General features: G+C 43.6%; 1 protein-coding gene across 2 annotated transcripts in view; it reads left to right on the forward strand.

The window, feature by feature from the left end:
• The window catches only part of ugl (ureidoglycolate lyase), a 71,477-nt gene that overhangs the window by 22,074 nt on the left and 32,231 nt on the right, over nucleotides 1-17,172 (forward strand). For both annotated transcript variants that reach the window (XM_067994055.1, XM_067994063.1), the window contains 4 exons: nucleotides 9,225-9,443; nucleotides 12,028-12,118; nucleotides 14,172-14,248; nucleotides 14,359-14,469. In XM_067994055.1, the coding sequence (XP_067850156.1) occupies nucleotides 9,225-9,443; nucleotides 12,028-12,118; nucleotides 14,172-14,248; nucleotides 14,359-14,469 (498 nt within the window). The remainder of the gene's footprint in view (nucleotides 1-9,224; nucleotides 9,444-12,027; nucleotides 12,119-14,171; nucleotides 14,249-14,358; nucleotides 14,470-17,172) is intronic.

Here is a 17,172-nt window from a genome sequence, read left to right on the forward strand (position 1 = left end):
CAGCACTGCAATATTCTCCTTAATCAATACTGCCAGCCGCTGCCCCCCACCTTTCTTTCCTTCCCTATCTTTCCTGAACACCTTGGCCCCGATTTTCGAATCAAAGTGCGGGTGCGTTGGGGCTCCGTAAATTGGGGAAATCCCGAGCGGGTTAGGAAGCCGGCTCCAACCCGCCAACGTCTGGGTTCCCCACAGACGCGTCTGTGTGAGCACGTACCTCACAAATGCGGAAGTCCCACCGGCAATTAAAACAGTTAAGACAGTTAGTTAGATACTTGAAGTATTTGAATTAGTCAATTTCATGGTCACTGAGGCAGGGGACTGATTTTCCTTCAGCCTCAGCGTGTTTCCCGTGCTGTGGGAAACACTCCACGTCGTAGGAGACATGTTTCAGCGGGCAGCCAGTTGGATATTCAAATGCTTCTTTGGCAGATAGGGATAAAAATTGAGTTATTACAGCAGGGCACTCAGTTCTTTCGGACAAACTTTTGACTGGGAGATCTTTGTGTTTTCACTGAAAATTCTTAGTTTCTACTCAGAATTCTTCTGTTCACACATATTTACCAACTTTTCGGACCCCCTCAAATGACGTCAGGATGGGGGGCGCCATGGCTGCATTCACCACTACATCTGAGGACGAGCAACATCACCAGCCTCGCCAGTCACGGCATGCACTTCTGCCACTTGGAACTCTACAACACAGTGCTGCGCCACAGACATCTGCACAGGAGCACAGAGGGCAACAACAGCGAGAGCAACGTTGCAGGAGGCACTACCCTTGCCACAGGGTCTACAGACCAAGGCTCAGCTTCCTGGACCTCTCTGAGGAGCAGTGCATACGGACGCTCAGAGTGAGTTGTCAGGTGACCGCAGACAATCTGCAGCCTCCTTCATGCCGAGCTGCTCCCGACTGTGCCGAGTGTCATCTCATTACCCGTCGCAGTTAAAGTGACCACTATCCTCAACTTCTTCACCTCTGGATCATTCAAGTGTGCCACCGAGGACATCGCCGGGGTCTGTCAATCGTCTGCACACAAGTGCATAAGGCAGGTCAGCGAGGCTTGTTTTGCAGAGCCTCGCAGTATGTCAACTTCCCCATGGACGATCTCATCCAGACGGAGAGGGCAGTGGGACTCCACACTGTGGCTGGCTTCCCACGGGTGCAGGGTGCAATCGATTGCACCCATATAGCAATATGAGCACCTCCACATGAGTCAGGACTGTTCATCAATAGAAAGGGGTATCACTCCATCAACACTCAGCGTGTTTGTGACCAGCACAAAAGATTCCTTCATGTGTGCGCCAGATTCCCTGGCAGCTGCCACAATTCCTTCATTCTGAGGGAATCCAACATCCCACCCCTCTTCCATGCACCGAACACCCGTAAGGGCTGGCTCCTCGGGGCAAGGGATACCCTCTGCACATGTGGTTCATGACACCTCTGAGGAACCCCATCACCGAGCAACAGCATCGATACAATGACAGCCACATCGCCACCAGGTCTACAATTGAGCATGCTATAGGGTTGCTCAAGATGCGATTTAGGTGCCTTGATCATTCTGCGGGAGCGCTTCAATACGCACCAGACAGAGTGGGACGCATTATAGCAGTGTGTTGTGTCCTGCACAACAGGGCTCCACACAGAGGGGTGCCTCTTCAGGAGGCCCCATCCACATCTGCCATTCACATTGAGGAGGAGGAGGAGGCAGAGGAGGAGGAGGAGGAGGACCAACCCATGGGCAGAGCAGCGGCTCACCTGGCTGCTCGTGAGGCCAGGGAGTCACTCATATATGAACGGTTCTCCTAACATCAGAAAGTGTCAAGAGTTCAGTCCTCGCTCCACCTGTAAAGAGCAGCGGCAACTCCAGCACCCCCCCCCCCACACCCCCCGCACAAAACAGTCCTGTAACTACACATACACCCACTGTAAAATGGCCCAATGGGTAGCATCAAGTGTCGCCGTTCATGGTGAAACTCATGAAAGGGCCCTATCACAAAAGCCAGTCAAGAATGGGCAAGACATGGCAGTGGTGGTGAGAATGATAACATTTAATGTGAATATAAAAAAAACAAATATAAATGAAAAACATGACCATCTGTCAGTCACCCTTTTGCATACCCTTCGTGATCACAAATCCTTAGCCTTTCTCTTCCTAGCGCTTCTACGTGGTGCATCCCTTGTGGCTGCAGCAGGTGTAGTGGCAAGTTGCTCATGTTGATGCCCTGACTGCTTAGGTGCTTTGGGCCTATGCCCTCTGGGTTTTGGAGCCCGTGAGGGCCCCTCCAAAGACTGCTCCACCTGCAACCATGCAGGGGCAGACCCAGCCACCTGGAGAGGAGGCAGTATTGTGGGTACTGGTTGAGAGAGGGGCAACGGGTGAGACGTGGGAGCGCTTTGAGTGGCGTTCCCACTTCCATGTCCCTTTTCGCCATCATCCCTCCACTGGGCCCGGGCCACATCACTCCTACCACTCTGCTGGACAACAGTTTGGAGAACATGTGTGATGCCTTGTAAGGGCAGTGGTAGTGTATCTGCCTGCCTGTTTAAGGCGGCAGAATGTTGTTCACCCTGAGTCCGAATGACCGTTGTTAGGGCCTGAATGGACTCATTTGTGAGCCGTGCATGAAGCTCAACGGTGGCTAGCCTTCTGTCCATCGCAGACATTCCCACACTTACCTGCGACGCTATCTCAGATAATTGCTCTCGTCCCTGCAACACTATCTCAGAGATTCCCTCCCGTACCTGAGCCACCATTCCACTCATGCGGGAGTTGGACTCCTCCATCCACTGCGCTATTGTGGAGAATGCGCGTGGCACCTGTTCCAGCTCCTCACAAATGTGCTGCTGTCCCTCGATCATTCTCCTTTTAAAGGATGGCCCCCAAGGTTCAGCATCTGCGTCCAGCTGAGCAGAGCCTGGAGAGGAGTGCGCTCACCGACACAGACTCTCCACAGCTGCCCCTGCCACCAGTGTCTGCTCATGCTCACATATGTGGTGACTCACCAGGTGACATCCCAACTAACTGACTATTAGGACCCACCGAGGTGTGAGTATCTGCGCTGGTGGATGGCTCGCTATGATGTGATGGTGCGCCCTCAGAGGCTGGCAGGGCATTTGAGGAATCGCCCTCTGCTGTCACTGCGGTCATTGAAGGACCTGTAAGAGAATAGAAGGCAATATTAAGCATGTTGCGAAGAGCATACTGAGGTGTTCAACATGGCAAGCATTGTTAACATCAATTCATGATGTGTGTGATTAATTTTAAAGTTGTGTCACCAGACGTTTGTGGGGCGCCAGTCTTGGCGTCCCCGAATGACAGGCACTCGAGGGTGTGGCTGATCTCCAGGGCCTCCTGCTCCACGTGTGTGAAGACCACTACTTGTTGTGGCCCCCCTCCAGTCCTCACCCTCTCGTGTACATTTTGCCCTCTCTCCTAGAAGGGGAGAAAGAATAGACGTGTGAATGAGTGATGGTGAAGTAGCCAACCAATGAATGCATTGTTTTAACTGCTGACAGTGAAAGAGGTGCATCAGAGGATGAGTATGAGACACAGCCATCACATTGGATGAGGATTGGGGTGAGTGGCAGTGTGGGGTGACTAATGGGGAGGTGAGGAAGTGCAGGTAAGTTGAGGATGAGCCTTAAGTGGGTGTGAGGAGCGATGTGATGGAGTAGTGTTGGCAGTGCAGAATGAGTTGGGGGGTGGTGGTGATGTGGAACATGGAATGTAGGAGAATCAGTAAGTGTACTCACTTTTGCTGACCTAATTAGGTCATTGAAGCGCTTCCCGCACTGGACCCAGGTACGGGAGATGCTGCTGCTGGTGACCTCCACTGCCACCTTGAGCCAGGCCTTCCTGGCAGGGCCCTTACTCCCGTCTGCGGGGTAAATACTTCTCTCCTCCTCCTCACCCCATTCAGTAGCTGCTGCAACGAGGCATCACTAAATCTCGGAGCAACCTTGCCCCTGTGCTGCTCCATATTGTGTGTTTTCTGGTGTTTTCTGCAGCAAAAGCCAATGGAGCAATAGCCCTTTAAATAGAGCTCCTCCAGCTGACAGCCTGTCGTGCGGATGCGCAGTCCGCCCACTGCGCAGCTTTTGGATGGCAAACCCGGAAGCTGCGTTAAGGGCCACCAATTAACTTGCGATCGCATGGGAAACGGTAGGATTTCATTAGTCAGGTTACCCGTGCGCCCACTGACCCCCCCCCCCCCCCCACCCGAACCCCGCCGCTCCCATCCCGCCGCCATTTAAAAATCGAGCCCTTGTATCCAGGAATATTTATACCCAAACCCGCCCTTTTTTGAGCCAGATCCCCGTTATCGCCACAACATCATATTCCCATGTGGCTAATTGCGCCTGCAGCTCGCCAACCTTGTTTATTACGCTTTGTGCGTTTACACGCATGCACTGTAAACCTATCTTAGATCTTCTCGTATTCTCTCTTAATCTGTTCTCACCTAATACCACACTGTTTCTTACTCTAGTACAACCTGTCTCTCCCAATCCTTTATGCACCTTGTTTCTCCTTTTAAATGCTACATCCTGGTGCCCATCCTCCCGCCAAATTAGTTTAAGCCCTCCCCCACAGCACTAGTTGTCCACCCCGCAAGGATATTGGTTCCGGTGCAATCCATCCGGCCTGTACAGGTCCACTTCCCCCAGAACAGATCCCAGTGCCCCAGGAATCTAAAGCCCTCCCTCTGCACCATCTCTCCAGCCACGCATTCATCTGCTCTATCCTCCTATTTCTACACTCACTACCGTGTGGCACCGGGAGTAATCCGGAGATTACTACCTTACTACCTGGACACTGGATTTCTACAATTCAGTCAAAATGCTTTCTGATTTTTTCTTTGGTAACTCAAATTATAATGTCCAAAATAAGAGTTTAACCAAAATAAGAAATAAGTATTTCAGAATCACATGATTAAATCTGTCAATTGAATTGTCTCAGGTCTTTTAACGCCTTCATTAAGTTTTTATTTGAAGGCCTCAGCCTCTCCAAAAAGCCTGGGTTGCAGTTCATATTTTTGCCCAGAGCTTTGACACTGAGCTGAGTTTGGATTGTGCAGTCTGAACATGTACCATGTACCTATTTTCCTAGGATGCATAAGTACTATTCAGTCAGCTATATTGAGGAATATTTTTTCTGGTGGTTATGGGGAGAACGGTAGACTGGGAAATAGTTGTCAGGGGATGGGGATCAGGGGAAGAGAGGGAGACTGGAGGTCGGGGGATTAAGCCTCAGGCGGGGAAGAGATGGGGGTCGGGGGATTGGGGCTCGAGAGGTGGAGAGAGAGGGAGACTGGGGAATGGGATGGGCATGGGGTCCAGCATTTCTGCAGAGTTGGGAGCAGAAGCAGCAGCAGCAGCAGCAGGTGAATGGAAGTGGTGAGAGGAGCAGCCAATGAAGGGGTGAGTGAAACCTGGGTACTGTGAATAAAAAGGGTAAGATTGTTTCCACTGGTGGCCAGATGGGGAACAAGGAGATGGAGACCGAGGATTCTCAATGAAACAACCAAGGAAGAAGGGAGAAGGAAATTCTTGAAATAAGGGCTATTAGACCATGATGTGGAGATGCCGGTGATGGACTGGGGTTGACAATTGTAAACAATTTTACAACACCAAGTTATAGTCCAGCAATTTTATTTTAAATTCACAAGCTTTCGGAGGCTTCCTCCTTCCTCCTTCCTCCTTCAACATTTACCTGACGAAGGAGGAAGCCTCCGAAAGCTTGTGAATTTAAAATAAAATTGCTGGACTATAACTTGGTGTTGTAAAATTGTTTACAATTATTAGACCATGGAATACTTCACCACAAGTGACTATTGAGGTAGAGACTAGAACATCATTTAAAAGGGAATGGGATAAATATTTGAAAATGAGGAATGTAAGAGGATCTGGGGGGGGATTTAAATGGACTCACTCATTTTATATCTATTCATAAATAAATTCAGAGGCAGAGGCATTTCCAGAATGGACCACAGATGTAGGGAACAGAAGCTGAGAATTGGGGGTGGTTAGGTGCGACACCGACCAGCCTGAGGAAGCAACAAACAGTCTGGGGTGGTACCCACCGGAGCTTAAAAGTGCTAATCAGACCTAGGAATTGCAGCGGCACGGTGCAGAGATGGTCCAGACTGGGCCTTGGAAACATAGACCTGCAGGAAGCTGTGGAATTCAAGAGTATCGGAGCCCACAATAGTCATCAAAACAGCGGGAGAGGGGCGAATCAGAATGGGCTGCGCACGGGAGGCCTGATACTCAAGTAAAAGAGTACAGGTAAAGCATGCCTAAATGGAAGGAGAATAATAATTATTAAAATAAAAACAAAAATCTTGAATTTAAAATTAGAAATTATGTTTAAAGTGGATATCACTCAGAGAAAAAGTAAGTTGGAAAAAACTAAGAAAGTAGCAGAGCTGCAAGAGAAAGTCCTGAAAGCTGCTCCATAGCAATCCAATTGCATAATAATTGTGACAAGTTTACATAGGTATTTTCCATTATAAATGTGGACATATCAATTTATAATGGTAAAAGCTTACACAAAGTATGATAAAAATATGACAAGAAATCATGTGTAGAGGGGAAGTGCGCAGACATATGATTTTAAATACATTACAGATAGATTGTTCTAAAACATGCTCCTTCTGAGATGAAGCTCTAGTGAAGAAAGTTATTCAGAGGGAGACCAGTTTTGAGCCTCTGCACTGATACCACCCTTGGACATTCCTATAGACGTCTAACTGAGTAAAAGTTGTGAATTCTCATTATTCATAGCTGGTCAATATCTTCTGCTGTGATGGTGTCAGGGCACCCTGTATTCCATCCTGCAGAAATGGTGACAATCACTGTGCACTTGGAGTAAACTAAAACTGTTTTTTTTATCAGTATTAGTGTAGTTATTTTTACTAGAATGTTGCCAAGAGAAAGAACGGGTGAAATTCTGTTGAAAAACTGATACATTTGTTATTTAATTTTAGATTGTGCAAATCTAAGGAAATATTAGATGAATGTTCACTCTCAATCATTCAATATTCCTTCTTCACCCTTCCCTATATTCCCATATGCTAAAGAGTATCATATTTGGCCTAAATATGTGTAATGCATGTATACTGTATCTTCCGCAGTGTTGCACACAGATAGTCTGGGATCTAGCACGGCCATGATATTTAGCTGTTAACCTAGCTCTTCCCATTCAGGCCATTGCTCAGCTCCTCCCTATGGGGGAAGTGGTCTAAATAAGGCATAAGGTCAACTACAGATTAATTGCTGTTAATGTGGGAAGTTTACAGTTTGCTAAATGTTTGTAAATTTCTGTCTCCAGGTTAACCTGAAGACTGCCTTCACCAACAGAAATTAACCTGAGAAATTAACCTGTATTTGACCTCAGCATGAAATAACTGCCTTTCTTTTTATTATACCTTTAAGAGTGAATATACTCTTTATTGCTTTTGTAAAAGATTATTTGAAAAGTAAGCAATTAAGACTCCCGCAATGGCTCAGTGGGTAGATGTATTGTGTGGTGTGGTGCAGTGCACAGAGACCAGACTGTCCCAGCTTCAGTTCCTCCTTTGTGTTGAGTTAATTGGGCTGGTTATAGGAGTGCTACAGTTCGTGTCATTGAGGAGATCAACCAGCCAATATTCCTGCTCCTGATCACTGTCCAAGAAAGTGTCCTGTTATGTAGTCATATTCAAATCTGCAGTGCAAATCTTAGCAACAAGCAAACTATTCTTGCAAACTATTCAACAAGCAAACTATTCTTAGCAACAAGCAAACTTTATTCAGCCAAGTAATGTACTAACATAAAGAATAAAAAAAGGCCAGTTAGCTCATCCAGATTGCTCTTCCTAACACCGAGTTGCTGAATATTGCATTGGTGCTGCATATGTTTGTAATGATGCCTGCTAATTCTGTTTTGTTTAGATACTGTTATTTACAATTTAATAGGCAAACAGATAAGCTAATTCAATACATTGCATTATTACTTTTTGACTATTACTTGCGGCATATTTTTATACCTCTCCACTTTTTCAATGCATGCAGTTTCCAAAAAACTTACAACTGTCTTTACCAATTTGCAGTCGCTATTATGTGGCGCATTATGACAGTCCAGGATGACAACCCTCTGATCTCCTCCTTTTGGGACAATATGTGGCCTTTAATTGGCATTTCCCAGTGTTGGCATGGTTCACATTGGTAAAGCACTTTGTGGAAAATTTTTGGCACAGGTCTGCATTCTGCTGCTTGGTGATACAGCACATTGAAGGTCAAACACACTACAATGCTATGCCAAAAGATGATCTTATCTTCAATGTCATGTGCTACGTTCAGTGGGAGAAAAAACTTTTCCAATTACACACGTGGTAAATCAAAACTAGAAATAAAAGTAAGAAAAAGAGTAACATGATATATTGACACTCTGGCATGCTGTGCAACACATTGATAGGGTATTGTGGTGAAAGTTTCCAATTTCTGTGAGGGAGATGATGAATGACGGCTTCATATTTCACTACAGAAACACAAGGAAAAAAGTGGGTAGGTAACCTGGTTCCAGGCCTCTGCTGATGGTATTCTTGGGTCAGCTGCTAGGAGGTGCATGAGGATAGCCCAGCATTCAGGGTGACTAGCCCTCTGAATTCCTCCTTGTAGGGTGAATATGCAGCTTCTCCCAATGTCCATACAGGCGTACTTCAAGCAGGGGTTGGTGGATAGCAGGAATCCTCCATAACACACAGCACCTCCAACTTTTCTTTCTCCACCACATACTTTTTTATCTTTTTGTCTCCCCATCTGTGTCTCTATTTTATTGATATTACTATGATCATTACTGCTCTGAACTTTTATTTCTTGTTCCTCCTGAGCTCTAAATACATTGTCATCCACTCTTCTCCCTGCATCCGTGTTGAAGTCAAGATTCAACACACTGGTGAAGCTCAGTTGACTTATTCAGTGAGTAGCTGAGACACAATTTCTCCCTGAAATTATCATCATGCCCTCTGCCCTGAACAGATATCTCCACCCCACTCTCCCCCTCCCCCTGACCTCCCAGTGATCTGGAGCTCTCTGTAAGTATATTGTAAGTGTAAACCTGAATCCTACCATTCTACGGTTCAATATGCAGAAACACGAACAAGCCATATCACCATGCAATCAATCAAATGGCATCTTTAACAGTGAATGAATTTATGTTAATTGACCACATTGCATCTTGCAGATTTTACAGCTGAGAATCATTACAAAGCTGGACTTGGATCGTCATGGTGGACTTCCTGAGTTTTTGCCCCATACGTCACACATCCGAGAGGATCAATCCTGGAGAGCTCAGCCAGTGCCTCGGAGGTTACAGAGCAGGCATGTAGATCTTGGGGATGTGTCTCCAACAAACACTGAACATTTCCTCAGGGCCTTGTGTTCTACAGCGCAAGGCATTCAGGTAAGATCTCCTAGTGTTAGTTGTGTTACCGTAAAGGATGAGAAATCTGCACAGTAGGGTTGATGCACATCACGTTTCCAAGATCACGGATGCCTGATCTTGACTGAGTTGTTATGGGAAGATACACTTTTCTATATGAATAAACAGTGCCCATTGACATTTTCCTTTATGAGAAAGAATGAATGTTTGGGCAGCCTCATTCTACCAATTCTAACATGCCCCCATCAAAAATCTTAATCTTTTAAACTTAATTCTGCTCAATATGATAGTATCACCAGTTTTCAACCCGGGCCCCAGATGAAAATGTTTACAATGGTGGAAAGCTCCATGTCTGGGAAGGGGGAAATGGGGAGGAGAGTGAAACTTAGAATGATCAATTGTACCTCACATTAGTGCAATTTTTATTGTCCAAAATGTCAAAGGTATTGAAAACAGCCATGGAGAATTCTACTTCCTAGAGTATACATCTCCTGAAACAAGGAGAAAGCACATTGGTGCCAACAGAAGGCATAAAATAGGGAATGGAGTTAAGCAAATTTTTTTTTAATCTGCTAAATTAAGAAAAAAATGCTTTTTAAAATTACTTAATAAAAATAAACAGATTCAGGAAATGTAACCTACCTTTGCAGTAACTTATGAAGAAACTCCTAATTAACTGCCTCATGCCTGTAGCACATGTGAATTACAGCAAACCCTCAGCATAGCTTGATTCCCTTTGTGAATCCTTCCATACTATATTCTGGTGAAGGATAAGTTATAATAGTGGACTTCAATCTATGTCTTCAAGTGACCCAGTTCCCAGTTAGTTGAATACCTTCCAATCAAGAAGTGGTCAGTTCAAGTTCTAACACTCAAACTCAACATTAATTAAGTTTCAGCCAGGCTTCTGGTTATTCAGGCTGCATGATTTCAAAATACTTCAGCCAGGGAAAAAATGAAAGCGGGAACTTCTGGGCCATGCCTTGAATAAGCTGTTTTCTGATTGCTAATCATACAGCAGTATAAAGAAGAGTCATAAAGCAACGTCCCACCTATCTTATTTTACATCTCTCATTATTTCTCTTCTGTTACACAGATTTTTTTCCTTCATTAATTTTCTACAATTATTTAATCATATGTCTTTTCTTTATGTTTTACAGTTCCCATAATCTTCCCAGTTGTGTTGATTGTGCTAGGCCTAATCTCCCAGCTTTGTTTTTCTTCATCTCCCAGCTATATCCTAGCATTCTCCCTCCTCCCTTCTCCATTGCTGACTCAGTCTGAAGCAGTATGGACCCAATGCAGTGGTAGGAGCTGTAGCATTTGGAAGTGATGCTACTTCTACCACGGCGACAGTATTTTTCTTCTAACAAGATTAGAAATAACTGAGAACCAGAAAATCAATACTGTGCACCCATTTAATTTGGCCTTAAATGTGAGTTGAATTTCAATCGAATTTTCAATCAACTTTCTTTTCTTTATGCACAAATTATTTGGAGCTATTGAAAGCATAAGGTGCATAAAGAATTGGGACATTATATTAGTGATTCATTTCAGGCCTCACTGAAAAACATATTTATAAAAAACGTTTTCAAATTTTCATCCCCTCCCCTTTTGTGTTGGAGTACCATTTAATAGTTCATCCAAGTGATCATTCTTCATGTGGACCAAGACAATGAATGTCAGCAGACTATGTAGGGCCTCTCAGCTGAGCCTGATCCTTCACCAATATCCATACGCATGCACTTCCCAGCTGGAGTAACTAGATAGCAAACGGAAGCAGCAGCTTTAACTGATTGTTTTTATTAAGCTCCCCACCCCATTCCTCGCACAGGTATTGTTTTGGCTGAGATCAGCTAACTTCACATAGATCAGGGATTGAATTCGGGACCTTCTGGCCTATATTGTTTAGTGCTATGTCAGGCGGTATCTATACTCACTAGGCTATTGGGGAGCACTGCAACACTGCTGAAAGGGAAGTGTGATCCATTGAATTATTTCACAATCCTAAATCTTATCAACGGAAGGTCTGTGCATTGAACAAATGTCTCTGTTTCCTCTTGTTACCCTGTTTTACGCTCTAGAAACTAGTTAGGCACAACATGGGAGTATACATTTTATATTGATCTTCCCCTGCTGTGACCTCCTGAAATTTGGCGCCAATGACATCATGACTGGGGGTAGCCTTCCCCCTTCATGATATCACATAAGGAGCAGTTCTACATAACCAGCATTTTTCATCTTATAAAGGAAAATGTCAGAAGGGCTCTCTTCATTGACATAATACCATTGTACCTGATACCTTCCACTAGATTTTCAACCAGGATAATGGGAAACTGAGAGACTTTGGTAAGTGTACCAATATATTTCATTATTATAACATTTAAGACTATGGAGCTTTGGCTAGACTGCAATTCTGGAGTTATGCCAACAAGTTTCTGGGTAAGTTTGTTAATCTGAACTGTGTATGCATACAATTTCTGTGTTAATGTTTGATATGTATGATGTATAAGAATGACCGATGTAAATGACGCTCTTTTTTTCTTTTTCTACTCTCCAAGAAAAAATGTCTAAATGATTGATGTATTTTGTTTTATGTTTACAGACAGATTTTGATGATGGTCACTGTCCAACTTACTTTAATCAAATCCGAGGACTTTCCAATGTTTACAAGGCAGTTCATAACCAGTTTCCAGGTATGAGTTTTGCTACTGTTTTGGGTGTTTTGAATTGTTTTCTCTTTCAATGGCCTGACAACAGCTTCACTAAACAAACTGCATCCCTTGGATCCTGGAATTTTCTTGTATTCACTTTCTGACTGTCTTGGGTGTGTGAACCTGGGGATTTAAATTGCACCAGTTGTGAAGTGCTATTAGATTAAGTGTGGTTTATGCTACACATCCACACTAGTTAAACCAACTAGAGACTCAACAGGCTAAAACAACTAAGCAAGTCTATTTACAAAATGCATGAATACTAGAGTACAAGACAACTGTGATTTACATAATTCAGTTTGCAAAGCTCTCACTGGCCCTCCTCCAGCAGTTAGAACAAAGTCCTGGGTGAACAATACAGTCCAGACTGTATGTTCCTTGGTAATAGAATGTAATCTTGAGTTCTATCGCTCATTTAAGGAGTTTCACATGGAATACATACGTCAAATATTTGTGGAGCTCTTTATTCTGAACATCTTTCAGAATTGTCACGTCTTAAGACCTGCTTTTATCCATTCAATTTATTTGAAGAAGGAAAGCAGATGAATTTTAAAGATTTTGCCAAACAAAAATACAATGGAATAATACTTTGTAGCTTTAGGACAGACCATGGCCATTTTTCTACATACAAATTAGTCTAATTGTAAAATTAATTAGTAAGTGGTAAAATTCGTGCAACCAGTTCATAATAATGAACTGAATAGCTGGGACCAATTTAATGCCTGTATTAATGCCTGCAAAACCCAGGATTTGGCATTTAAGCTAGTTTCCCAAGAACAAAGGCACTAACCCCTTTGAAATAAAGATGGCTCACAGACAACTTTTTAACCCTTGTTTAGAAGGCTACAGCTGGTATTGTTAAAATACAATATATATATATATCCCAAAATGTGAGTCTCCCTGAGTTTTTAACTGCTATTTGCATTGCTGTACTTGTGCTTTGTGTTTATATCATATTTGCCAAGAGCGGCTACAGTATTTTCTTAGAGTCCAGTTTGTTACTGAACAAGAGCTTCTTTCATCTGGCCATTTTGATTGGTTGTCATTGAAGGCACTTTTTTTTATGTATGTAATTTTTTTCAGTGCAGAATTATTGTTTTCAACAGAAATATTTATTAATAATAAACTTTGTTAAGATCACATTTAGGCAGACATAATGAGGAGACAATTGAAATTTACATTGACCCTAGCCTATTAAAATACCAGTCAGATGACTGTGTTCCAAATATTAATTTTATTGGGGGTGGGTATCGTGTGTACGGGGGCCAAAGCAGACTGTTCAGTCCTCTGGAGCATGATGGCCCAGGATATTTTAACCCCCGGGCCTCATTAAAGCACATTCCTACCTACTGCCTGAAGCCGGTAGGAATGATGTCACCGTCAGTAGGCTGCCAGGGACTCATGGATATGGTCGTCCGCAAGGTAAGAAAGTATTGGGGGTCGGATCATGGAATTCTGCAATCAGGGAGGGGGGATACTTGGCACAACAGAAGGCCCAAGATATGCTCCTCCTGGCCCCCAAGGAACCTTTAAAAAGTAAAAAGTACCTGGAGTATACAGGAGTACCTGGCCTCCTGTGGCCAGGATCCCAGCTTTAGCTGGTGAGCCCGAGACTGTTCAGCCCTTAATCAGCCCACAGTTAAAATGGCCTGTGGATCCCACTGATGTAGTCGGGATGCGATTTTGTTATTTAAATTAGGTCCCTGCTCCTCTGGGGTAGGCGGCTTTCCCGTGTCTGAAATCAAGCAACTTAATATGGTGGATGGGTGGGAACGTGGCACGACACCTTCCCCCACTGGCAAATTAATACCTACCCCCACCATTCCTGCCGGTTGGAGGGGTGTAATATTGGCACTTAAGAGTCTCTTGACTAGGATTTTTTTTTAGCGATGTCAGTTTTACCACATCACCTATGTCCTTTGGCAAAATATTTAGGATTCAGTGCGCTTCTATTGAGGAAAACATGACAATATTCCACAAAGACAGGACTGGGCAATAGTAAAATGTTTATAATATTGTTGAATTATATTTCCAGGTATACCACCTATTTCAAAGGCCCCCATTCTAATGTTAAGGCCCAGAGCATGGAACATGGTGGAACACAACATGCTGGTATGTTGTTCTTCAGTTTGTTGTTTGGAAAGTAATTTTCTTAAGGCAATATTTTTTGTTGTTGTTGTTCTAAAATTCCATATAAAATGAGTATTGATTACAATCAACAGGTTAATGGAAAGGAGGTCCCAGGCCCTCTGTTTGACTTTGGATTACTGATGTACCACAATGGCCGAATTTTGTTTGAAAATGAATGTGGTCCTTTCTTTTATCTATCAAAGGTACACTGACAGTTTTTCTGTTAACATCAATGTGTATCACAATCTTTCCTATAATTGCTTTGCTGGACACCTGCCCCCTCAATAGTAGCAATAAGTATTATCTGATCACCAAGCTATTTACAGGACAGTACTTATAATGAAATGTCATTGCTTTTTTTGTCAAAGAAATGTTGGGCATTGGGTGGATTATTTACCAAACCTTCAACATACTCCATTTATGCAAAATTCTTCAAAAGAAGCAAAGGTTAAATAGTGTTCAGCACAGGAATTTGATGGGGTTAAAGGGTATACACTTCGACACAAGGAGTATTACAAACAAAGCAGATGAGCTAAGGGCACAGATAGACACATGGCAGCATGATATCATTGCTATAACGGAAACCTGGCTTAAAGAGGGGAATAATTCACAGCTCAATATCCCTGGATATAGAGTTTTTAGACAGGATAGAGTGGGTGATAAAAAAGGAGGGAGGGGTAGCATTATTGGTTAAAGAATCAATTACAGTTGTGAGAAGGGATGATATGCTAAATGGATCATTAATCGAGGCCATATGGGTTGAGCTAAGAAATAAAAAAGGGGCAGTCACACTACTAGGAGTGTACTATAGACCCCCAAATAGTGAAAGGGAGATAGAAGAACAAATATGTAGGCAAATTTCTGAGTGCAAAAATAAGAGGGCAATTATAGTAGGGGACTTTAACTACCCTAACATCAACTGGGATTCAAACAGTGTGAGGGGTACAGAGGGCGCAAAATTCTTGATCGGTGTCCAGGAGAACTTTTTTAGCCAGTACGTGACAAGCCCAACAAGAGGGAATGCAATTCTAGATTCAGTCCTGGGAAATGAAGATGGGCAAGTGGGTGAAGTGACAGTGGGGATACTGACCACAATTCAGTTAGTTTTAGCATTATTATGGAACAGGACAGAGTTAAATCAGGAATAAACGTTTTAAATTGGGGGAAGGCAAATTTTACAAAGCTAAGAGGTGATTTGGCAGAAGTGGACTGGACACAACTACTTGAGGAGAAATCAGTGGCAAGCAGTGGGAGACACTAAAAATGCAGACACGTCCCCTCAAAGATAAAGGGTGGCACTGCCAAATTTAGAGCCCTCTGGTTGTCTAGAAGTATATGGGGCAAGATAAAGCAGAAAAAGAAAGCTTATGACTGTCACAGAAAACTAAATACTGCAGAAAGCCTAGAGGAGTATAGAAAGTACAGGGATGACTTAAAAAAGGAAATAAGGAGAGCAAAGAGAGGGCATGAAAAAATATTAGCTCGTAAGATTAAAGAAAACCCAAAGATGTTTTATCAGTACATTAAGAACAAGAGGATAGCTAAGGAAAAGGTGGGACCTATCAGGGATGATAAGGGTAAGTTGTGTGTAGAAGCAGAGGATGTGGGTATGGTTTTAAATGAATATTTTGTCTCCGTATTCACAAAGGAAAGGGATGATCCGGACATAGTAGTTAAAGAGGAGAGGTGTGAAATATTGGTAAGGTAAACATAATGAGAGAGGAAGTACTAGAGGGACTGGAAGCCTTGAAAGTTGATAAGTCACCAGGGCCGGATGGATTGTTTACTAGACTATTGAAGGAAGCCAGGGAGGAAATAGCGGATGCTCTGAGGATCATTTTCCAATCCTCACTAGATACAGGGGAGGTACCAGAGGGCTGGAAGACTGCAAACGTAACACCATTATTTAAAAAGGGTACGAGGGAAAGGCCGAACAATTATAGGCCGGTCAGCCTTACCTCAGTGGTGGGCAAACTATTAGAATCAATACTGAGAGATAGGATAAACTGAGATAGAAAAGGCATGGTTTAATCAGGGATAGTCAGCATGGATTTGTTCAGGGAAGGTCATGCCTTATAAATCTGATTAAATTCTTTGAGGAAGTGACCAGGAGGATTGATGAGGGTAGTGCAGTGGATGTTGTCTACATGGATTTTAGTAAGGCATTTGACAAGGTCCCACATGGCAGACTGGTCAGAAAGGTAAAAGCCCATGGGATACAGGGAAATGTGGCGAATTGGATCCAAAATTGGCTCAGTAACAGGAAACAAAGGGTAAAAGTCGATGGATGTCTTTGCGAATGGAAATCTGTTTCCAGTGGTGTGCCACAGGGCTCAGTGTTGGGTCCCTTCTGTTTGTGGTATATATTAATGATTTGGACTTGAATGTAGGGGGCATGATTGGCAAATTTGCAGACGACACAAAAATTGGCCATGTAGCTGATAGTGAAGAGGATAGCTGTAGACTCTAAGAAGATATCAATGGGTTGGTGGAGTGGGCGGAAAAGTGGCGAATGGAGTTTAACCCGGAGAAGTGTGAGGTAATGCACTTAGGGAGGGCAAATAGTAAAAGGGAATTCGCAGTAAACGGGAATATATTGAGAGGGGTAGAGGAAGTGAGAGACTTTGGAGTGCATGTGCACAGGTCCCTGAAGGTGGCAGTACAGGTAGATAAGGTTGTGAAGAAGGCATACGGAAAGCTCTCCGTTATTAGCCGAGGTATAGAATGCAAAAGCAGGGATGTAATGATGGAACTGTATAAAACGCTGGTAAGGCCACAGCTGGAGTATTGTGTGCAGTTCTGGTCACCACATTACAGGAAGGACGTAATAGGTCTGGGGAGAATGCAGAGAAGATTTACAAGAATGTTGCCAGGGCTTGAAAATTGCAGCTACGAGGAGAGATTGG

Source organism: Heptranchias perlo, chromosome 1 (assembly GCF_035084215.1).
Source record: "Heptranchias perlo isolate sHepPer1 chromosome 1, sHepPer1.hap1, whole genome shotgun sequence".
NCBI lineage: Eukaryota > Metazoa > Chordata > Chondrichthyes > Hexanchiformes > Hexanchidae > Heptranchias > Heptranchias perlo.